The sequence below is a fragment of the Thunnus maccoyii genome, chromosome 1, assembly GCF_910596095.1.
Source record: "Thunnus maccoyii chromosome 1, fThuMac1.1, whole genome shotgun sequence".
Classification (NCBI taxonomy): Eukaryota; Metazoa; Chordata; class Actinopteri; order Scombriformes; family Scombridae; genus Thunnus; species Thunnus maccoyii.
In genome coordinates, this window is record NC_056533.1 from 8,570,399 (window position 1) to 8,594,408 (window position 24,010).

General features: G+C 40.0%; 1 protein-coding gene across 5 annotated transcripts; it reads left to right on the plus strand.

The window, feature by feature from the left end:
* The first annotated feature begins 159 nt into the window (after nt 1-159).
* Nucleotides 160-23,913, plus strand: abcc12 (ATP-binding cassette, sub-family C (CFTR/MRP), member 12). Of its 5 annotated transcripts, none has more exons than XM_042415724.1 (31): nt 160-422; nt 1,590-1,646; nt 1,899-2,050; nt 2,235-2,381; nt 2,617-2,764; nt 4,835-5,071; nt 5,338-5,511; nt 5,763-5,910; nt 8,903-9,051; nt 10,400-10,507; nt 13,047-13,277; nt 13,361-13,432; nt 13,652-13,776; nt 14,826-14,898; nt 15,846-16,049; nt 16,324-16,458; nt 16,854-16,950; nt 17,581-17,631; nt 17,922-18,020; nt 18,175-18,278; nt 18,749-18,931; nt 19,018-19,244; nt 19,651-19,788; nt 19,908-20,097; nt 20,205-20,294; nt 21,277-21,466; nt 21,777-21,936; nt 22,042-22,120; nt 22,754-22,867; nt 23,179-23,343; nt 23,434-23,913. In XM_042415724.1, exons 2-31 carry the CDS (start codon nt 1,596-1,598, stop codon nt 23,533-23,535), a joined length of 4,143 nt encoding a protein of 1,380 aa, XP_042271658.1. In that variant the 5' UTR covers nt 160-422; nt 1,590-1,595; the 3' UTR covers nt 23,536-23,913. The 5 variants fall into 5 exon arrangements, with proteins under 5 accessions (XP_042271658.1, XP_042271663.1, XP_042271651.1 ...); XM_042415717.1 differs by lacking the exon at nt 160-422 and adding an exon at nt 1,050-1,380; XM_042415729.1 differs by lacking the exon at nt 160-422 and having other exon boundaries at nt 1,048-1,646; nt 19,018-19,098; nt 19,661-19,788.
* The last annotated feature ends 97 nt before the right edge of the window (nt 23,914-24,010 follow it).

A 24,010-nucleotide genomic window follows, 5' to 3' on the forward strand; every position in this document is an offset into this window, starting at 1 on the left:
TATGATTCACATCATTTTCATACTCATCAAACCATTCAGTGACCCCTCATGCTCTATGGATGGGGGCATTGTCATCCTGGAAGAGACCACTCCCATCAGGATAGAAATGTTTCATCATAGGATAAAGGTGATCATTCAGAACAACTTTGTATTGATTAGCATAGACCCTTCCCTCTAAGGGGACAAGTGGACCCAAACTACTCATTAGAGTAGTGATCATGTCTTCCTCCATACAGAAAGTAAATATTGCTCTTTCCATTCTCACGCCACACCGGCTCTGGATCACCTGACTGTCATCAACCACCTGCCTGCACAGCTGATCTTGAATGATGTAATACCTCCTCAGCATATACAGCAGAGGGCAGTTTCCCACTGGCTGTCTGTCGCCGCACACTTGTTCAGCACAGACTTATCTTTAAGAGGTATGACTAAGCAGCATAAAAACTTCCTCATACCAGTGGACCAGTGGAAGGCCCCAATAGCTAGAGCCTTGCCTCCACTGTTGTCACATATTTACAATTTCTCCCACATCTCAAGCTCAATGCCATGTTTTAAAAGCTGGCCAAAATCCAGTTCTGACCAGTTACCTGTCAATCACCAGTTTTAAAAATTAAAAATAGAATAGTTAATTGTTCAGTTTTAATTAAGATGACCCTAACACCCCCCTTTAGTCTTTATCACTTAGTCTCATCTAACCTCACTGCTGTCACTCAATTTGCCAGGTTGACTCCAAGAAATAAGGAGGGACAACCTCTGAACAGGCCAACCTTTGATCTCTATAAAAAAGCGACCTGTGTAACACAGAGTAAAATGCTGCCTCACTGTCAACTTTAGGTTTAGTTTGAACAAGCTGCAGTGCGTCGTGCTTGTCCTCAACACAGAGGTATTGTTCACTTTCTCTGTTCTACTTAACAGCAGGAGTTTCATTAGTTCAGTTGTAATGTGTTTTGATCAGTTTTGGTTGTTTAGTTTGTTACTGTAGTATTTTGTTATAACAATTTTTTTGTTTGTTTTTGTTTGTTTGTTTAAATTAAGCTTATTTTAATCAGGTTCTTTCAATTTACCTTTTTTTACATAAGTATATTTAATTGTTTCATACTTTGCTCAAATATGCAAGAGCTGTGTCGTTGTCACACTGATACAATCCCTTGGAGGAATTCTCTGGTTTCACAGATATTGGTCTGTGCTGTGTGATTAATAATATACAAAGTCTTACTTTTATTATCATATCTATTCTGCATTACACATAATGCAGTCTAACACATTACAACAGATTCAACCGTTTTGCATATGCTTATTATGTAATATAAACAGCATTTTGTTTTTTGCATGCATGTGCGTGAGGATGAGTTTGGATGTGGAAACACAGTATGACTGGAGGTGAGACGCTGGTAGGAGGAGAGCTCCTGTAATTCATTGACACCCTGAGTTTTAGATATTACTCATGAGGCGTAAAAGAAAGGTCCCGCTGAGGGCAACACATTGGCTCAGTGGTTTACACTGTTCTTCTCTCTGTGTTTGTTGTCTGTCAACAATAATTGTTGATCTGGTAAAACAGTCACTTTGCACACTTGCTGCTCTCTGTGCAGGACAAAATGAAGAAGGATTATTCTTTGGAGACAAACCATACTCAAAGAGTCTCCTTTGTAAGTACAGACCAAACAACCACTTCTAGCAGAACACTCCTGACCTCTCTGCATGTTGCTTTCACTGCTGGTTATCTTTTTCTCTCCTATTGTTTCTCTTGCATCCTGTGTTTTTGTGGCCGATGTGTTTGATCTCATTTTTGAGACTAGCTGGAATATTGACTAAAAGCACTCTCTCTCTTTTATTCTATCTTCATACTCTGCACAGCTCTGCCTTTCTGTTTGATTCTCTTTGTATTTCTGACTCATAAGACAGAGGATGTTGTCCGACGTAGCATTGGATCTGAGGCCGCCGGTCCAGAACATACTGATTCGGACTACAGCGAAATACTCCACCCTTCCCCATTCAGAAAATACGAGCAGAGCATTCAGATCTTGAAACCCTTCCGCTGGTCTTCATCACAGTCAGTTTTATTTTTTACATACACTACTTTGTCTTTTTGATGCACTTTAAAATATAATTTGATAAACAATTTTGAGGCGACATGTTTACAGACAACTACAGTACTTGGCCAGTTCTGTTGGCTCATACTGCTGCATAGTTTTCCCTTCACAGAGCTGATATTGGGTACATTTTCTTATGTCTAGGTCCCATCCTGTCGACAATGCAGGTTTCCTTTCCTTCACAACCTTTGCCTGGATGACCCCCATGATGTGGGCCATGTTCAGGAATAAGGTGGACCCAAGTTCTCTCAACCTGTCTCCTTTCGATGTTTCCGACACCAGCGGAGAAAGGTGTGACACTCTTCATGCTGACTCATGGATGCCCCACATTTCACTACTGTCATTTGATGCAATTACAGAATATTTGTAGACATGACACATCACATGACTAAAGGCTGAAATTCATATCTGGAAAAAGAAATCATGAAAAGCAGAGGAAACATCCAACAGGGAATGTATGTATTGTCATTATACAGCAAGTGTCATCAGAGTGTTTTACTCAAGCCGCTGAATCTGTGCTGTGCAGACTCCAGAGACTCTGGGAGGAAGAAGTGGCAAAGGTGGGCCTGGAGAAGGCCTCTTTGGTTCGAGTATTCTTTCGCTTTCAAAGAACCAGGCTGATTCTATCTACCATTGTTGGAGTCCTTGCAATGGTGATGGCGTTTCTGGGTCCGGTGAGTCACCATCGCTGCATTTTACATAAATCACTTCTTCATTGATTGACTGGGTCCAACAGCTTCCTCTGAGGTTTGTCCTGCTATCACATTCATTGTTAATGGTTAATGGTTAATGTTTAAAATGGGTAATTATGCTTTAGTCAGTCAGTAATAGATTCAGAAAGAATTCAGATATTGATTTTAACACCCCCCCATCTAATAATATAAAAATACATCTTTAATATAAGTTTAAAATCCAAAATCTATTAATATGCAAACATTGTTCATTGTAAATAAAGGTTTAGCTGCTGGATGCAAGATGTCTCCAACCTCACTGTAAAGTCCATTCTCAGTATGTACACTGGAGGTTTCAAGTTTCCACACATTGCACATTGGACCACAGTTAGCTCCAAACTAGTTGTGTTGTCACAAAATCAACAATAGGCAAAGCACATTTTTGAGTGGAGGGGGACTTTAACTATATTTTAAAAAGGTTTTTGTTGGCAATTGTTGTAAGGACAGTTAGTTATACCTGAGCAATTTTCCTATTTTTGTTAATATGTTGATAATTGTTATAATTGAATAATTGTTGACACATTGCTATCTTGAGGAAGCAGAGAGCGATTGCGCTATTGAACAACAAAAACCTGGTCTAAAGTCAATGGCGCAGTGTTTCTATGTTATTTTAAGTGCACTCTGCTTGTTACACACACAGGAGGAGGATTACAATGTGAAAGATTATTATTGTGTATATTAATATATTTAAAAAATACATGTCATAATGCCTAGTCATAATATTTATCAGAATTAACTAATCGCAGCAATGACGGATTAAATTGTTTAATTATTTGACCAAATCATGGCAATACACGTAGGTATATAAACAGGCGGCCAACAACGGATCAGACACAGGTCAACTTTCCTGCAGCGTCAATACATGATGACATGAGGAACATATGAGGAAATAAATAATGTGAAAAAACTGATTAAACTAAAGAAGGAAATAAATCTGGACAGCTTCTGGTTGCTGCCAGCAGCAGGATCAACACCTTGGAGAGCTGATCAAGTCCTGATAACTATGTTGATGATTCTTTACATGATTCAAATAAATGATTTAATTTTTGAACAATATTTAACAAATATTCTTTAACATTTTTGAGAGTACAGTGATCAGGTTTCCATACTTTCAGCAATTAAAACCCTGCTGATTTGACCTGTCACTCCGATTTTAAAGAAACCAAAGCTGTATTTAAATAAATAAACCTTTTCAAAAACCAAACGAAAATAAATTTGCAACAAATTAATAAACAGGACTTTAAACCGGTGGTCTGTGGCTGACCACGGGAGGGTCCAGGAGCAGCAGTGTGCTGGTTATGGATCGTGCGCTTTCCCTTTGCGCACGATCAGATCCGTTTTCTGTTCCTTCTTACTACTTGGCAAATGCGCCGTCATAATAGCAATCCGCCAAGGTGCAAGTGCACCTGGCTCTTAAAGGGAATGGGAGATGACACTGTGATTGGTTTGTTGCATGTTACGCCGAAAACACACCCATGATTAATTAGGAGACTAAGGACAACCCCTTTAAACCTTGCGCCTGGCGCGTCGACCATTTTTCCGCCGTTAAAATAGCAAAAGTGGATTTGGACACACCCTTGATGCAATTGCGCCATGCGCCTCAGACCGTGCGCTTTAGATCGTTAAAATAGGGTCCAGTATGTGATTCACATACAGCTATAGTTTTGTGCTTTTATTAATAGCAGAAAAAACACAAATTAATGGTTTCAAGTTTCCTTGTTGCTTTTGTAAACTGGATATGAAGACAGACCACACTATGTGCACAGCTAAGTACGGAAAATACTATCTGTTACTTTTTATGTTAATCCAAGCCACTATAGCTGCAATAATGACACTCTGAGGTTGTGCCTTCATTTTTTCCAGAAAGTTTATACCAAAGTTTACACTTTGAATCTATATTACTTTTTAAAATGACATGTCTTGCAAACATGTAATGACCCTGCTAACTATACAACAACAAAACTTTTTAATGCTGTAAGTGTTACAAACATCTCTGTCTCTCTCTCCCCTCAGGCTGTTCTGGTCCATGAAATCCTGAAGTATGTTGATGATCCAGATAATTCCATAGTGTCCCATGGCGTGGGTCTGTCCTTTGGCTTGTTCTCCTCAGAGTTCCTCAAAGCCTTCCTACTATCCCTGATGTGGGCTTTGAACCTGCGCACAGCAGTCCGACTGAAAGGTGCCTTCTCTGCAGTGGCCTTTCAGAAAGTCATCTCTCTGCGGGTGCACAGCAGCATTTCAATGGGAGAGGTAAAGACTGTGATACAAACTAAACGGTCTCCAGTTTGGCACTCCAGAACTGCTTCACCCATCATTTATAATTTCTTAGGAAGTAGACATTCGTGTGAAGTAAATGTGTAATTTTTGCTTTAATAAAGTTTCACTGACAGTAAAACTACTTTTGATAGACATTTGTATACCAACATTTCTAAAAGGTCTTAATTAATGTCCTTCTAGGATTCAATTTGGATTTCAATCTTTGATTTTCTCTCTCTCTCTCTTTCTCTCTGATCAAGATGGTTAATGTTTTGACTAATGATGGCTACAAGATCTTTGAGGCAGTAATTTTCTTGAGCTTCATGATTGCCACCCCAGTTCTCTTGATTGTCTGTGTCTTCTATGCCTGCCACATTCTGGGCTACACCGCACTGACTGGAGTCTGCACCTACTTCGTCATCATCCCCATGCAGGTCTGCACATTAAAACTGCACCTATAGCCAATAAAAAGCCTTAAGTCATGTCCATAACCACGACATAAGGTCTACATTGAGATACTGTATGAAAGTTTACAAGCCATACAATTCAGCTTGTGACTAGTTTCCAACTTAACTAACTCAGCTACATGGACACCCCTAGATTAACTATATTTACTATTTTGCTGCATGTCACTAATTGTCATTACTGTTACTAATATTAACGTAGTTGTTTTTTCTGCCTTCAGTTTTTCCTGGCCAAGCTCATTAACGTATTCAGGTGGAAAACCATGAAGATAACGGACAGCCGGGTTCGTACAATGAATGAGATTCTCAACAGCATCAAACTTATCAAGATGTACGCCTGGGAAGAATCCTTTGAAAAGAAGATATCAGGTAGGTTACATGTTTAATGTTACTCATATATACGATATTGGGGATACCATTTATACTGTTGCCTTTTGTGTGCACACAAAATCAATCTTGAAAGATGCACATGTCACTTTCCACTGAAAAGTTGGGATTTACAGTATAAAACTGCCAGAGGCACTAGAGGCTGTGGCTGCCGCATACTCTGCACCTTCACCCACCACCTCACCTATAGTACCAGTCAAGTTTGGATGCACTTTCTCATTCAAGTCAATGGGAAGGTGTGTCCAAACTTTCAACTGGTACTGTACATAGAAAGGTCTCCGTATACAGATGCTTAATGATTACCAATGGTTCAGCTTCGGTGTGCCTTTGCCCACACCAGTTCGTGTTTTGATGGTGTGCAGCAGTGTGCTTCTTGGTGTCTAGTTTCGTGTCTGACCACTTTGTTTACCTTTGAGGAACTGTCCTGTTTATTGAACTCACTGTCTCAGAAGTATGGAGTAAAATTAGGGTTGTGTGAACTTTTTTCACCCACAAACAGATAGATGCGCAACTGCAAACCTTTTTTGTAACTGCAAACCTTTGTGCAAATCTTCTTTATGCACTCATACATTGAAAATTATTTGTGTAAATCTTTTTCATTGTTACACATTCAAACATTTGAATTCATTTGACCAAAACATTTTTACACATTAACACATTTCAGTGTATTCATACAAAATGTTTTCACACATTTAGATATGGTGATACACATCAACAATATGTATGAGCCTAATTTTATCCAATGCAGAAGCTGCTGCAGCTATCTGTCTCGCAAGACTTTATTTTATTTATTTATTTTTTTTGTTTACACTTTTCACAAGAACCTACCCAGATAGCATACGGAAGTGGTGATGCAGCACTGCTGGCCTTCTTCTGGCCCGGACAAAATGGATGTGAGCCTGAAGTGGCCTACATGTAAAATAACAAATATGGCCCAGATATCCCAAATTTTTTGGAAAAGATGTGGTACTCTCTGCGATGCGTAAACTGGATGTGTCCCTAAAGTCGCCCATGTGATACATAGTGAATATGGCCCAAATATCACAAAACAAATGTGGGCCACCTTTGGCAAAGTTTTTGACTTGATGTGAACCTACAGTGGCCGACATATGATATCGCAAATATGGCCTAAATACTAAACAACAAATTTGGCCCACTTTTGGCAGTTGTATGGCACAGTCAGCACTGGCTGTCATAGTGTGAACCTAATGTGGCCCACATTTGAAATAGTAAATATGGCCCATATATTACTGAACATTATTGGGCCACTTTAGGTAAAGATGTGGCACAATTGGTACTGGCTTATCTGAATGTGAGCCTGAACTGGCTTGCATATGATGCAGCAAATGTGGCCCGTTTATCTTAAACATATCTGCGCCAGTTCTGGCAAATATACGACACAGTAAGCACTGGCTAATCAGGATGTGAGCCTAGTATGGCCCATATTTGAAATGGTGAATATGGCCCAAATATGGTTGAACAGAATTGGGCCATTATAGGTAAAGATGCGGCACAATTAGTACTGGCTAATCTGGAAGTGAGCCTGAGGTGGCCAACATATGATGCAGCCAATGTGGCCCGGTCATCTTAAAACATATCTGGGCCAGTTTTGGCCAAGGTACGGCACACTCAGAACTGTTCTCCTCCTCTTATAAACACGGAATTCACTGTACTATGTTAGTCCAAGGATCGTTGTCCTAACAGTCCAGCCACAGTCCTCACCTCTAGTCTAATACTGGTTTCCACTGCCTTGTTTGGTACAATTAGGGTTGAACCCCACATGTACCCAATTGAACTGATTAACTGATAGCACCTTGTTGGGGACTGCACAGTTTAAGGTAGCTGTCTTTCCAGTGACACATAAACGCTTTATCCAGGTCCCGGAATTTGCAACTATGTTGACTGTTGTGACTGCGACAACAATGTTGCTAGACCTGTTGCTGGCAAACAGGAGTGCATTGCCAAAATGCCACCACTCCATGCAGGATGTGGGCCATATGAACATTAGGAATGTGGGCCAGTTCTTGTTCGGTTTGTTCTTGGTTGACATGCAGTATTGCTATGGCTTTCTTGTTGCCTGGATCTGGCAAACAGGAGTGGAACGACCCAGTGCCATCATTCCATGCAGTATTTGGGCCAAATGAGGATATGGAATGTATGCCGGATCAGGGCCAGAATAAAAATTAACTGTGGTCCAGATTTGGGCCAGATATTGTTTATTTGGTTCGTTTTTGGTTGACTACAATAATGTTACGGTTTGCTTGTGGCCCGGATCTGGCAAACAGGAGGGGACCGCCAAATGCCATCATTCCACACGGTATACAGGCCAGATGAGGATATGGAATGTGGGCCCGATCAGGGCCAGAATAAAAATGAACTGTGGTCCAGATGTGGGCCAGATCTGGTTTATTCGTTTAGTTTTTGGTTTACATGTGGCATTGCTATGGTTTGCTTGTGGCCCGGATCCAGCAAACAGGAGCGGACTGCCCAAGTGCCATCATTCCATGTGGTATGTGGGCCACATGAAAGTGTCGGGTGTGTCCAAACTTTTGACTGGTACTGTATATCAATATTCATTAAGAATTTAGCATGGTCAGTCGACTTTTGTACACACACACACGCACACACACATTTTTCAGCTGATCTTGAAAGAGCAAGGGAAGGAAAAAACACATATGCGTGCATGCACCCAGTTTTTTATGCTGTACACCACATTTGTATTTTGTACACTTGTAAACTTTTGGAATCAACTCCACACACAGCTATGCACAATCAATGCAGCCCCAAGACTTCAATTGTTACATATTAAAATGCTGTTAAGATAAAATATAGTCTCCATAGTGTAAATACGGTACCCTTTAGGTGATATTTAACAAATAATTTATCTCCCAGTTGCTACTATACAATAAAAGGTGCTTAGTGGACAACTGTGGGCTGAAATGTCTGAAGACCTAATATCTGATATTTCTTATAGACTTGAGAAAACATGAGAAGAAACAACTGAAGAAGGCCAGTTATGTCCAGAATGCTAATATCAGCATCATCAGCATCATCCCCAGCATCGCCACTGTTTTCACCTTCACGATACACACTTTGTTGGGCTTAAACCTCAACACAACTACTGTGAGTACCACAACAATGGCCCCTAAAATTAAGGGGATTACTGTATGCCTACAAATAGCTGCAATTCCTACATTAAGTTAAGTCTGATGAGGATGTAAACATCCTCAAATTAAATCAGGATGTCAACATTTTTACTTTATAATCACTGCTTAATTTCAAATCCCATATGTTGTATGGAGCTAACACAGCAGAAAATGTCACTTTCCTAATAATTACAGACCATAATTACACTTGATTCAGCAGCTCTGTCTCCTTCATGGGATGGTGCTGTTGGTTTTTTCACCTTAGTACTCATTGTTTTTACCCCTTGCTACTAACATGAATTGATGAAACATAAAAACACATATAACATATTCTTGTTAAATAGGGATGCATGATATTATCAGTGCGTCATCGGTATCGGCCGATATAAGCTCTAAAATTAAATATTGGTATCAGCCGAAATGAACATTTTCTGCCGATTAAGACAGGCCAATTTGTTGCCTTCTCCTCCGCCACATAACTGTGCTTCCCTCCACGGACTGTTTCACCCTGACGGTCCCAGTGCTTCCTCCACAGGCTCCACTTCACTCAGCTGCCCGTCAGACCAGCTTCTTCTTCTAGCAGAGGCTAGCTGGCTGTGCTTCCCTCGGGCCATGCTGCGGCTAACGCTCCGCTAGCCTCTCAGCTAACATTAGCCCCAGCTCTCTATGTGGATCCAACCAGAGCACCGAGCCCCGGTTTGTTTTCAGGTTAAAGTGGGAAGAAGCAGCTGATCTGACGGGCAGCTTGAGTGAAGTGGAGCCTGTGGAGGAAGCACCTGGACCGTCAGGGTAAAAGAGTCCGCGGAAGAGCTGCTATGTTCGGCTGCACAGATAGGAAACACCTTGGCTGATAGGATGTACCACTCTGTTCCTCTTTTACCACAATCTTCCTATTTTTGGTTTATAATGGCGGTTGGCAACCAGCGTATTAGGTGCATTACCGCCACCCTCTGCTCCGGAGTGTGGACCAAAGATTAATCCTTCATATATTGTCTTTCTTGATCATACTTCATACAATCTATGATTGCATGTGTAATAGTCTCCTCAGCCAGCTGGAAAAAAATATGTGCATATATTGGCATCGGCAATCGGCCACAATGAGTTGGAAATATCAGCATATTGGATATCAGCAAAAAATCCAATATCGTGCATCCCTATTATTGAAGGAAGATGGTATATTTGCTGTGAAAAGTAGAAAACAAACCCAAAGGGCAAGGTGCTTTCAGCTGGAGTATTGTGGTCTACATGTAAAACCAATATATGACCTTGTCAGTGTTGCATTGTGTCAAGTAATATTTTAGCATCACCATTTGTGTTACTACCAGGCCTTCACCACCATCGCCATCTTCAACTCCATGAGGTTCTGCTTGGCTCTGCTGCCCTTGTGTGTAAAGGCCGTGGCCGAGGCTGCCGTGTCATTAACTCGACTGAGGGTAAACACTTCTCTTTGTGCTCTGCTCATCAGTTATGGCAGCTGGAATGTTATTAATCAATACAAACTACAATGCTGAACTAACTCATTAAAAAAAAATCAACATTTTGGGAAATATGTTTATTCGCTTCATTACCAAGAGTTACATGAGGAGATTGATGTTTATATATGAAGGTACAGCCAGGAGATTATTAGGAGTCTGGTTTCAGACCTATGCATAGCACCATCTCTGCTGTTACATTAGTTGTAAACAATATTGTTTCTTGTATGGACAAAAGGAAGCATGGTGTTGCTGTTTTTACTGACTTGTCAGAAGCAATCAATATAGCTGATCATTCTCTTCTTATCCAGAGACTATGTAGTATTGGGTTTGATTCAATTGCTTGTAGATTGTTTCAGAATTACCTTCTGAAAGATATCAGTGTGTGGAAGCTGGATATCCAATCTGAGGGTTAACCAGTAACAAAAGGTGTTCCACAAGGATCAGTTCTAGGCCATGTCTTGTTTCAAAGTCATATTAATAATATTGTCTCCTCTCGACCTGACTGTAATGTCCATCTTTATGCAGATGACACTATTCTGTATTCTTTTGCTGACTCTGTACAACTTTCTTTTAGTGCACTTCAAGAGCAGCAGCAGTTTTGCAAGCAAAACAAAGTTCATGCTTTTTTCTAAAGCAAGAGATGATGATTTTAACAGTCTACACCTATCCACACTGAATGTTAGCAGTATTGAGAGAGTCACAGAGTATACATATCAAAGTATTTGGCTTGATGAAACATTTACATTTTAACATCATATTGAAAATCTATCAAACTGTGGCAAAAACTCAGATTTTTGTACAGAAACAGATCCAGCTTCTTCCCTTTGAACTGTAGGAGAAGTATAGTTGAGGCAGTCTTTCTATCAGTCCTAGATTATGGTGATATATTCTACAGACATGTTGCTGCTTCCACTCTCAAACCCCTAGACTCAATTTATCATTCTGCCCTCAGATTAATTACCAGATTACCTCTGACACTCACCATTGCATTCAGTATGACAAAGTTGGTTCCTCCTTTCATGCAGAGAGGCATGATAAACACTTGTATCTTTTCAGCCATAAATCCCTTATTGGACATTTACCACCCTATACAACATCTATGCTGGACTGGACCATGGGACCCTACCAAACTCCTACTAACTGTCTTATGCTTTAAGTCCCGCAGGTTTATTCTGAACTTTCAAAATCTGGCTTTTTACACCAAACACATGGAATTATCTTCAACGCATCCTCAACATCAACACTCTTATCACCCCTGGACAATTAAGACAATGATCTCAAACCACTTCACCTCAGTGCACAATTGTTTTCACTGAGTATTGTCCTCTTCTGATCTATTTAACCCTATGTATTATGTTTTTAACTCTATCTCAATATCATTGAAAATGAGGGAATACTCAATGATTTTCAGGCTTATATAAAGGTTTAGATGAATGAATGTATTAGCTCATCTTAGAACAAACATTGAATGTTGGGAAACAGCTAACTTGGCTCAGTCTGAAGGTAACAGACTCCATCTACCAGCACCTGTAAAGCTCATTATTTAACACGTTATATCATGTTTGTAACTTTTAACTCATCGTAGTCCTGATGTCTTGTCGTCACTGTGAGGTTACCAGGCAACCAGTGGAGACTCCAGCAGGTTATTGTGCCTGGCCACGAAGTAGTCCAACACATAACCTCCCGTAAAACCACAAATTGATGTTTTAAACACTTCAGCTTTGTACAGCTCAAACATACATGATATAATGTGTAAATTAGTGAACTGTAAGAGGTGCTGTTAGGTGGATTTTGTTACTCTCAGACAGAGCCATGGTAGCTGTTTCCCCCAGTCTTCATGCTAAGCTTAGATAACCGGCTGTCTGCTGTAGTTCATGTAACAAAGACATATGGAAGAAGTATCAATCTTCTCAAATAACTCTTGGCAAGAAAGCGAATAAGCGTTTTTCCCAAAACGTTGAACTATTCCTTTGTTCCACTGAATTACAAGATGTAGTCAGCATACACAGCATTTTAACATGTAATGCCAACCTGCACTACAAACTTGGCTTTAAAGGATAGGCACAGGTTTTTCCAGTCTGTCTTAATACAATACTGAAGTACCAAATGGTTCTTAGTCAGTTTAACAATTCCTACTCTCAATACTGACTCTGAGGCTGTTCTCTTGAAATTCCTCCACGCTGTAAGAAATGGGAGCCACGGACGTTGTTCTGAGCAAAAATGCGTTTCAAAGTTCAGCTGACGCTAGTATGATGCATCAGAGGCCCTTGTGTATCTACAGTTGTTTTGGTTTTATTTGACCAGTCACAGTCTTTTCAGAGTCATTATCTGTGTGTGTGTGTCTTTGTGTGTGTTTTAGGTGTATATTAATGCACATGCACATGTAGAGGATTCAGGGTTGGTCACTGCAACTTTAATGCTAGCCTTTACCCACTTTGTAATTAAAGTCTCGATTTGAAAAACATGAAAAAGTTTATAAACGTGTGTTTTTTTCCAGAAAATATTGCTGATCCAGAATCCAGAACCCTACCTGGTGCAGAAGAAGGACAGTAACTCAGCCATAGTGATGAAAAACGCTACACTTTCCTGGACCAAACCAGACAGCCAGCCAGATCCCCCACCCAGCACAGCCAATGGGGTGAAGGGAAACAAGGTGGATGAAACATCCCAGGATGGGAAGACTGAAGCCTTGCCAACCCTGAGAAACATCTCCTTTACATTGCCTAAGGTGGGCTTTACCACTGACAGGGATTAATGAAGTTAACTAGGTTGGGCTAAAGGTAAACCAATAATCTCTGTTATTTCTTGAAGGGCAACTTGCTCGGTGTTTGTGGGAACGTGGGGAGTGGGAAGACATCACTGATTTCCAGCATTTTGGAACAGGTTAGTTCATCCTCTGTCTTCTCTATCTTATTCTTTTTTACGATCTCTGTAAACCTCTGACATTTATGTCTGCCACTTTTATTGGCTATTATTTTTTATGATTTTACTGTTTGCCACTCTGTTGTGCACACAATGTTATCTCTAAAATCTGTATGATTTAACCAATGTCGTGTAGCATAAAGCTTTTCTCATGGTTGTCTGCTTATTTTTATATTTTAGATGCACCTTCTTCGGGGCTCCCTCGCAGCCGATGGGACATTTGCCTACGTTTCCCAGCAGGCCTGGATATTCCATGGAACTGTTCAGGAAAATATTCTGATGGGGGAACCTTTTGACCAGGCCAAGTAACTGATCACTTAACCCACATAAATTACTATCACTTATTATAAGTAAGCACAGATAAACATGCTAGATGAATGTGGAAACAATAGGAGGTAATATAAACTAAGGGGATACCATATTTGATGTTAATGTGTCACCGCTGGTCCTCGTTCCAGCAAAAACATACAAGTGGATTATTAATTTTTTAATTTCACATAGGTCTTCCTTTAAAGGTTATCTCACGTGACAAATGTTTAACTGGGAGAAAGTCCCTATTATCCTTGTGATTTCACATCTGGCAAGGCAGTCAAACAAGAGCAGAGGTCATCTGTTATCTGACAGGATTATCATCATAGATGCACTCCATCCTGCCAGGAATGAAGAGAAGCAAGACTGCTGACTTGTGCACAGTGTTTTTTTGTCTTGTCATTCTGGTTCAGTTCATTACTTTGGCCATGCTGGTAGTTGGGCTGTTATCATGAGTATATACTGTAATAGTGTAAATACTGTAGGAAAGGTTAACATACACTTGACCCCAACAGTGTCTCACTAAATTACATACTGCAGGATTAATGAGCCTTGAAAGTCTCAAGATGCTTTTGTATGTGCATTGTCTGTTGCTCTACAGAAATAGTCAAATAAGAAGTAGAGAGCAAGTTTGTTATCATATAACTTCACATAAACTGCCAGGGACAGTCTGAGCATGTCTGCAGGCCATAGTGATTTACAGTTTCTTTACCGCTGTGGCTTTTAATTCTCTCAATGATGTTGATTATAATGATTAACCTTGTTTGCTTTATACAATATAAAGCATTGTTAATGTGTGTATTATTATTAGGCAGTTAAGTAGAATGAACAGTATGTAAAATAAAGAGAAAATACGTTTTCTGAAGACAGAATCATGTTTTTCAAATATTGATGAATTTCAGACGGCAACATTTTTCCAAAATGATTTATCTAATTTTTTTACTTTTCAATATTAACAAAATTGAATTAAATAACTACATCTTGTCCTTAAAATCCCTCTGTTGCTCCCTCAGGCAATTAACTGTATTTCATTTTCTCTCCACAGATACGACAGAGTTGTCGATGTCTGTAGCCTCAGAGCTGACCTGAAAATCCTCCCATATGGTGATCAAACTGAGGTAGGAGCTCCCTCCTGCACACTGAACTCTCCAAACGGACTGTTTTAATGTTTCGTAATAATTTCTTCAAAGTTTAGAAGAACTTTTAAAGAGGGACTCTCTGTGTGAAGCCCCTTGTGGACATCCGGTTTCACACAATTAATTCAGTGCTGAGAAGGACCACTAACAGGCTCTCTTTGCAAATGTAACATAGGCATTCTGAGTGTTCAGGGAGAAAGATTTGAAATAAGGCTTTAAATTAAAATTTATACTAATACTACTAATAATTTGACCATTATATTTTAAAGTATACTCTAAATTGGTTAATCAAATGATGCAGAATGTTCAAATTCTGCTTATTTTGACAAAAAATAGACAATGTTAATGTGAAGCTGCTAGTTTTGAGCTCCAAGGCACCTGAACAGAACCCAAAAAATACTCAAAAAGAACCCAATAATCTGCTGTTTGAATAAGAGCTAAAAAATTTTTAAAAAAAGTGCTGCAGCAAATGTTACCAGCGGACAGTCAAGGTGAACTTTGTATTATTTACTTCTACAAAATCCACTGTGTCCTCATTGCCTAAACAGTAGTTGGAACAATCAATGATTCACATCACTGATTGTTCCAACTATTTGGTAGCTCAGGTTCATCTTCAGGGAGACAAAACAATCATACACTGTTCAAAGAAAGTTTGCAGAAAGTTTCATTCTGTGAAAAAAATAACACTGTTCTGTTCAACTGATTTAGGCAGGGTGAGTCTGGCATAACCAAGCCTGTAACTCAAGTCTGGGTCAGTCCACAGCGAGTCCCTGTGACTTTCTTCCTGCACTTTCCCCCTCTTTAAGATTTATTCTAACTTTGTTTGTTCCAACTAGATGGTAAAGTAGTGAAAGTGGAAAGTGGCTTTTTAGCTGAAGCTACCAGACCATGTGATCAGTGGACTGCTCTTCCTGCTGTGTTGTTGGCAGATAGGAGAGCGGGGGCTGAATCTGTCAGGGGGGCAGAAGCAGAGGATCAGCCTGGCCAGAGCTGTCTACTCCAATAAAGACATCTTTCTCCTTGATGATCCGCTGTCCGCTGTTGACGCCCATGTGGGGAAACACATCTTTGAAGAATGTATTAAGAAGGAGCTCCAGGGAAAATCCGTCATACTGGTTACACACCAGCTCCAGGTAGGTAGTAAAATTCATTGATAGTAATTATTTGAAAATCATTTTAGAATACATACATCCTATTGTGGTAAACCCCAGAGTAAAAGTATATCATACACCAGAAAGTTGTGACTGATTGTTATCATAGAGTCACTCTAGATGAGAGCATCTGCCAAATGCCATAAAAGTGTATGTACTGTACATGTGTCCTGTATTTAGACTGAGTTGTGTAGAGCTTCGGTTACAGTGCAGGCATGGTTTGGTTGACATAGCTGTCCTCGCTTGTGTCTGTCAGTATCTGGAGTTCTGTGATGACATTTTGGTTCTGGAGGATGGGGAGGTCCAGGAGGCAGGAAACCACCAGACCCTGATGACAGCCAACAGACGCTACGCTCAGCTCATCAGCAACTACCAGATAGAGCAGTCCAAAGTAAGATTGTCACCACGTAACTCTGATGTACTGAAGCCCTGTTTTACTATCTGTGAAACCTTTTCAGCAATTCTTTTTTTTTATTAACTCAAAAGCTATAAAGAAAATGGATGGCTGTAAAACACTCGTAATTTTTGTTTGATAAAAATGTGCAAGTACAGTCATTTTACAGGACTGTGCATTACATAATTTCAGTTATAATAAAGACAGTAACATACATAAACCATATGTATTTTTCATTGCTGGTACATAAGGTGCAACCTCATCTAAAATTCAGAGATGTCAAAGGTTTATAGGAGGCAGGAGCATATGTTCTACAACAGCACAAGTTAAGAGTTTATCATCTAGTAAGTTATATTCAGCAGTAACGCTGGGTTTTTGCTCACTGTTTATAGGCTCAGAGAGAGGAAGAGGAGACGTCACCGCCAGATGCTACCCAGCAGAGGGAGGTTGAGCTAAGAGATCACACAGACAGTGGCACAGTGAACCCAGGTAGGGAATAAACCCAGGGAAAAAATGTTTTTTTGTATGTTGATCCAAAGATATCACATGGGATCATTTGTGATGCCTCAATTCATTTATTCCAAAGACACACAAGGACAAAGTGGAGCACATTCTGTAGTAGCTGCTGGAAATAGATCCCTAAAAGCAGAATAAGTCCGAGCACAGACACAGAGATATTGTGAGATAGGTGAAACATGTTGCTTTACACTTTGTTCCACAATTCTCTGAGGACCAAAGTGTCATCAGAAAAGTTTAAGCTTGTAAAAGAGCCAATGTATAACCAGGGGAGGTAAAAGACAGAGCCAGCAGTCAATAGGTTAACAAAGGGACAATGGGTGACAAAAGGAAGGGTAAAGAGGAACAATAGACAATAGCAGACAGGGCAACAAACCTACAATACTGACAGTCATTACACTGTTATAAATGTAGTTAATATGTAGGAGTCAGGAGTTAATATGTAAGGAGTGTTTAACTTCAGAAAAGTCTTTTTGTAATGGAATTTGATCCAGTGTTGTACTTGAATTTATTCAAAATGCAGAAATATATCCTGAATCTGCACAGTAGTAGAGCACAAGCTGTGTGAGCAGCAACATGACTGACACCTGTGCTTCCTTCCAGCATTTGACATGTCAGATGAAAAGGACGATGGAAACGCAGATAACCAAAAACGTGAGTCTACAAAAGTAATTAATTTGTGTTCCTAGTGTTGGTGTAGAGTCAGGCCCAGCTTGTAATAAGTCAAGTTTGTGCATGTTGGTTAGATTCATATGGTACCATCTGAATGTGGGAGCCTAAAAGACAAAGGGCACGCAAACCCAAACCATTACTGTAGAAAGTAGAAACACAGCAGCAGATTTTAAATCCAGACAGGTTCTTTATTTTATTCCTTGTGTCTGTATAAATGTGATAAAATTATGATACTTTGTTGAATCCTTAAAATCAATTTTCTTCCTCTAAAGCTGCTGTCGCGGCAGGCAACCAGCTGGTCAGTCAAGAGTTCTCCTCAGAAGGCGTAATCTCCTGGAGAGTCTATCATCAGTACTGCCAGGCAGCTGGAGGTCACACACACACACACACACACACACACACACACACACACACACACACACATACACACACACACACACACACGTGTTAGCATGATTCTGCGCAGAAATACAAAATTTCCACATGTACAAGCGCATGATGTTTGGTATGACTGTGTTGCTGCAGGTTACATTGTCACCTTCCTCACAATGCTGAGCATCATGCTGATGATCGGATCATCAGCCTTCAGCAACTGGTGGCTCAGCTACTGGCTGGAGCATGGTGATGGGGTGAGAACATATCTCACTCTCTCTCACACACACACACACACACACACACACTCATGTATGACCCATATATATTGTTATAGTTATACATTATTATATTGTTATATCATATTTGATTGGAAACTGAAATCTCAGAGACTGATCTTCCAAAACCTGAATAAATGAAGCCAAAATAATCTTCATGATTAAATGTCACTTGAAATAAAAAAAAAGATTTAAGAAATAATGCTAACTAATCAGACAACCAGATGTGTCTCCCTCCTTAATTTTGTCTCTTATTACTATGCACAGCCATAACACACTGACTTGAAACAACTCATCACACATGAACTGATCTAATGTATGATTCAATATGTCTAACTTCCACATTTCTGGGCCATATATTATTATGCAAAACTAATTTTGTGTTTATCAGTTATTTCTCTGGTCCCTGGTTTTCAATAACATCCTCAGTGTGCTCTGTTTTGTCCCAGTCACCCAATAAGACGACATCAGACCAGGGCGACGTCTCACAAAACCCGGACTTGCACTTCTACCAAATGATTTATGGACTGACGGTGATTGTCATGTTGACATTTGCCATCATCAAATGCTTCTCCTTCACTCACGTCACCTTGAATGCCTCCTGCAAACTCCACAACACCATGTTTAAGAAGGTACTTTGGTGCGGCTGCAACACCATTGCATGTTTTTGGTGTTCATAGAGATGACTGAAAGTTTTTTTTTTGTTTTCCTTTCTCAGATTATAGCCAGTCCCATGAGTTTCTTTGACACAACGCCAACAGGCCGCATCCTCAACCGCTTCGCCAAAGATCAAGACGAGGTCGACAGTGTGCTTCCCCTCAACATGGATCCTTTCTTGCAGTTTACTTTTGTGACCACCTTCACCATTCTCATCATCGCCTCTGTCTTTCCCCTCTTGCTGGTAGCTGTGGTTTTTATGGGAGCTTTGTTCACCATCATTCTCTTGTGAGTTAATATCACTTAAGTCTGGACATGAAAAAAACAACAAAACAATCTCTGAAGGGTAACTCATGTAAATAAATCTAAATTTGACCAACCAGCTACACTACCAAATATACGTTTTACAAAAGATTGGAAACTGTGTTACACCAACTGGACCACCTGTATTACATACATATTACAACTAAGACCATAGCACAGGTATTGCATTCATATGTTTTGTTCAGTCAGAACATGATACGGAACATGATATGAGCTGGTGTTTAAAGATGTAAATTGAAAAATTGAAAAAGAGAGATTTAAATTTTCATGGAAATTGCTGCATGTCTTAAAAGCAGGTGCATGAATGGAAAGTAAAGAGTAAAGTGTTGAAGGTACCGTACACTGAGTATCAGTTGTGATCTCTCTGCAGTATCTTCCAGAAGAGTGTTCGTCAGATGAAGAGGATGGAAAACATCAGTCGCTCTCCCTGCATCTCCCTCACCACCTCTACCCTGCAAGGCCTCAGCACCATCCATGCCTACAACATTAGAGACAGCCACATAAAACTGTAAGATACCAGAATCCCTAAACATAAAACACCTTTTATTGTTGCTTTTTGTTTGCTGACCTTTTACAGGAGCAGCAGGTGGTGTCTCAGTCAGTGACCTGACATTTGTCATGTTGTAGGTTCAAGTCTTTGAGTGACGTCAACTCCAACCACTTTTTAATGTTTCACTCTGGGACTCGTTGGCTCGCCTTCTGGCTTGACTTCATGGCTTCAACCATGACCTTGTTGGTGTCTCTCTTTGTGGTGCTTAGCAGTAACGATATCATCAATCCGGCCTTTAAAGGCCTGGCCATGTCCTACACCATACAGGTACATTTAGACAACACATTAATACATGTCTGATTTAATTTTTTAAGGACACATTCCAAGCAAACTGCAACATGTGTGTATACAAATTCTGTTTGTATGTTTTCCAGTTAACAGGCATGCTTCAGTACGTAGTGAGGCAGGCAACGGAGGTGGAGGCAAGGTTCAGCTCGGTGGAGCGGCTGCAGGAATACATAAAGGTCAGACTCTAAACTTCCTTGCTGCAGAAAAATAATCACAGTTTACACACGAGTCACCTGGCTACTTCCACCAATCCATCCATCTATTCATTCTTGTATCTCCTTCTGGTCTGGGTCACAGTGATAGAACAGCAACTTCCTCCAGGTTTGCCTGGATGGAGGCTGCCAGAAAGGAGAAAAACTCATCCTTTGTAGCAATTTAAATGGACAAGTCAGATTATGTTAGTTATGACTGCTACCTGTGTTAGGTGTTTGCAATGTAGTATTACAATGACCGCTCTAAACACTCTTGGTCTTGTCTTTACAAAACAATATGGGTTACTCATCATATAATGTGCTAGTAAATTTAGCAAGTGAAATAGCTTGACTTGATACTTCCTGCATGAGACCATATGCTGTTAATACTTAGTATAGATTTTTCATTTAACCTTTATTTAAACCAGGAAGTCTTTTGAGGTACATTATCTCTTTTACAAGGGAGACCTGGTCAAATGATAATCACATATAACACAACAACACAGAACCTCAGAGACATGAGAAAGATAAAACTGGATTTTAAAACAGTTACACTCCTCATGAAACATTTTTTAATGTGATGCTTGAATGCCTGATATGAAGACAGTGTTTTCAGACAAAGTTAAACTTGTAAATGTTTCCCAGCCCAGGCTGCATACAAGGTGCAGTTGATCTTATCTTATACAGTTAGAGACAGGAGAAAGCATTTTACAAAGGTTAACCGGGATGTTTACCAAGAATGGTTTTAGTAATAAAAAGTTACATATAAATCATAGAAAAATCTCTGTATTTTAGTTAACAGTATCTTGCTTCATGTGACTGTCCATTAAACTACTCAAGAAGTGCATTCGCTGCACTGTTTGTGCTTTTTTACCAAAGAGGCCGAAGAGTTTCACCATGCAGTTCATCACTGTTTGAGTCCCTTTCTCTCCCCTTTCTCAACATTTTTGTTATTTATTGTGTACAGGACTGTAAGTCTGAGGCACCCCGACACATAAAGGACGTTCAAGTCTCAGAGGACTGGCCAGAGAGCGGAGCCATCACCTTCCAGGACTATAAGATGAAGTACAGAGAGGACACACCCATTGTCCTGAATAGGCTCCATTTCTTCATCCAGGCTGGAGAGAAACTGGGCATCGTGGGAAGGACAGGCTCTGGTAAGGCCCTGAGTCCAGTAGTGGTTACCCATAACTTTGTGTGTTTTGTCAGATTGGGTGTAATTTAGTGTATATTCTTGTATCTTTGGTAATTCAGGAAATGTCAAATTAACATGCATGCAGAAAATCACTTAACATATGGTCTATATGGATCATAATGTGTCTTATACAATGCAGTTGTTGAAAACCCTGTGCAGCCAGCATCTTAAGGTTTAAATGAGAATTTCCTGGGATTAGGGTGTTATTTTGTTAAACCATGACTGTAGGGTGCTTGGTCTGTAAAGCATTTCTCTATTCTTTGTTTCTGTAGGGAAGTCGTCTTTAGGGGTGGCTCTGTTCAGGCTGGTTGAGCCGTCAGCAGGAACCATCCTGATAGATGGAGTGGACATCACGGCCATCGGTCTGCAGGATCTGCGCAGCAAGCTGTCCATCATCCCCCAGGACCCTGTGCTATTCATTGGCACAGTCAGGTAAGCCTATCCCTGACTCCACAGAGCTTTATGTTTACACACAGGGAAACCCTGTTCTGACTGTGGAGGGATAAGTACTAATTAACCAACTGTGTTTGCCAACAGATACAACCTAGACCCCTTTGATAACTACAGTGATGAGGAGATCTGGGCAGCGCTGGAAAAGACCTACATGAAGGACTCAGTATGTTGACAGTATTGTCGATCACAGCACAAGCACTGTGTGGTCATTTACATCCATACTAACTCTTATCAGCCAGCATACTGAGCTTTCCTTTCTATTGGTCTCCTAGTTCTTATAGACACACTTACCAATATTTTTAATGAGCTATGCACAACAATATATGGGGAAAAATTGTGTGATACATCTCCTGAATTGTATCAACAAGGTAAGAAATAAGAAAATTAAAACATATTCTGCTCCACAAATGTTTATTTTTTCACAATTTTCCCATCTTTGCTCACATTTCATAGACATGTGCAACTTGTAACATGGGGTCAAGGGTAGATTACGTATATCTTTGCTTTAAAGGGTCACAAGCCATGAACTTTGGGAACCAGAGTTACACTATCATGCTGATGGTTTTATGCTTCATGATTCTAGTGTAAAATAAACATAGAAAGAAGAAGTTGATAAAAAATGATCAGAGGTATTTGATATAAATCACATATTTACACTTATCAGCAGGCCGGAGACTTAAATACTTAAGTGACTCTCTCTCCTTTTAAGTAAATTGATCACTGTTAGTCTATGTTAGTTAGAAGTGGCATTAGCAGTAGTAAAAGTAGTGCAATGAGTATTGTTTTGTTTCCGCAGATCTCCAGACTGGAGGGGAAGCTACAGGCAGAGGTGTTTGAGAATGGAGAGAACTTCTCTGTAGGAGAGAGACAGCTGATGTGTATGGCTAGAGCACTACTCCGTAACTCCAAGGTCTGTCTACATGTATATATGGCTATGACTATCTTTCTCTAATGAACACTTCAGTCACTGGATTGCTGCTGCCACATCTCAAAACCAGTCAAACTGAAAAACTGCTTGTGATTTCTATGTCCACATTTTCATCAATTGCTAATATAATATAATTGTTTATGTTATATTTTTCTTATTTAATATCTTCAGTACTCACAGTTTTGTTATGTTCTACATAATGAAACAATTCCTCCTCAAGGATCATGCCTCTAACCCAAAATTCCTCACCCCAGCTGTCCTCCTCACTAACAGTCCCTCCCTTTGTCCAACAGATCATTCTGTTGGATGAGGCAACAGCGTCCATCGATGCAGAGACAGACGCCCTGATCCAGAACACCATCAAAGAGGCCTTCCAGGACTGCACCATGCTCACCATCGCCCACCGCATCAACACTGTGATGTATGCAGATCGTATTCTGGTCATGGACAACGGAGAGGTAACACACAGACACAAATGCACACAGATAAACTTTGTGTGTAAACTTTGTCCTTAAACGTAGACTTACAGTGCGTGTTGCGTCTCACAGGTGGCAGAATTAGACGATCCAGACGTGCTGGCTCAAAGACCAGACTCTCTATTCTCTTCACTCCTGACTGCTGCTAACACCGTGAGCACCGCTACAGAGTAATCATAGGAATGTAATGATGCTTCATTTACATAACCACACTGTAATCTGAACTGGTGTCATCGAACAGCAAAGATGGGATTTGATATAGCTGCAAAAAGAGTGTTGATACGACTTTGTTTTTCACTTTTCAAACTATGTGTAAATATTGATATATTTATCTCTCCTGTCTGCTGAAACCTAGACAATGTTCTTTTACAGATTTTTTACAGGAGCACACATGATCTGTGATGTATATTTAACATATTATTTATTGATTTTTCTATGTCTTTGTTTGCTGCCTGTTTGCAAACCACTACACATGCAGTTAAAATCTGCTGAGTTAGAAGTAATTTTTGAATTTCATCATATTAAAAAACTGCATATGACAGATATATTTAACACATGTCTCAATAACTGACTGCGGTCACACAGACAAGATGTTACTGCTGATCAACAGTGTTAATACATCTTTTATAATATTTAAGCTTCTGTTACT

Excerpts from the sequence above, each read along its gene's own strand:
- abcc12 (XM_042415724.1), top strand. The coding sequence starts at position 1,596 with ATGAAGAAGGATTATTCTTTGGAGACAAACCATACTCAAAGAGTCTCC. Across the intron at positions 18,279-18,748 it reads GGCTGGAGCATGGTGATGGG|TCACCCAATAAGACGACATC; the intron begins GTGAGAACATAT and ends GTTTTGTCCCAG. Across the intron at positions 22,868-23,178 it reads CACTACTCCGTAACTCCAAG|ATCATTCTGTTGGATGAGGC; the intron begins GTCTGTCTACAT and ends TTTGTCCAACAG.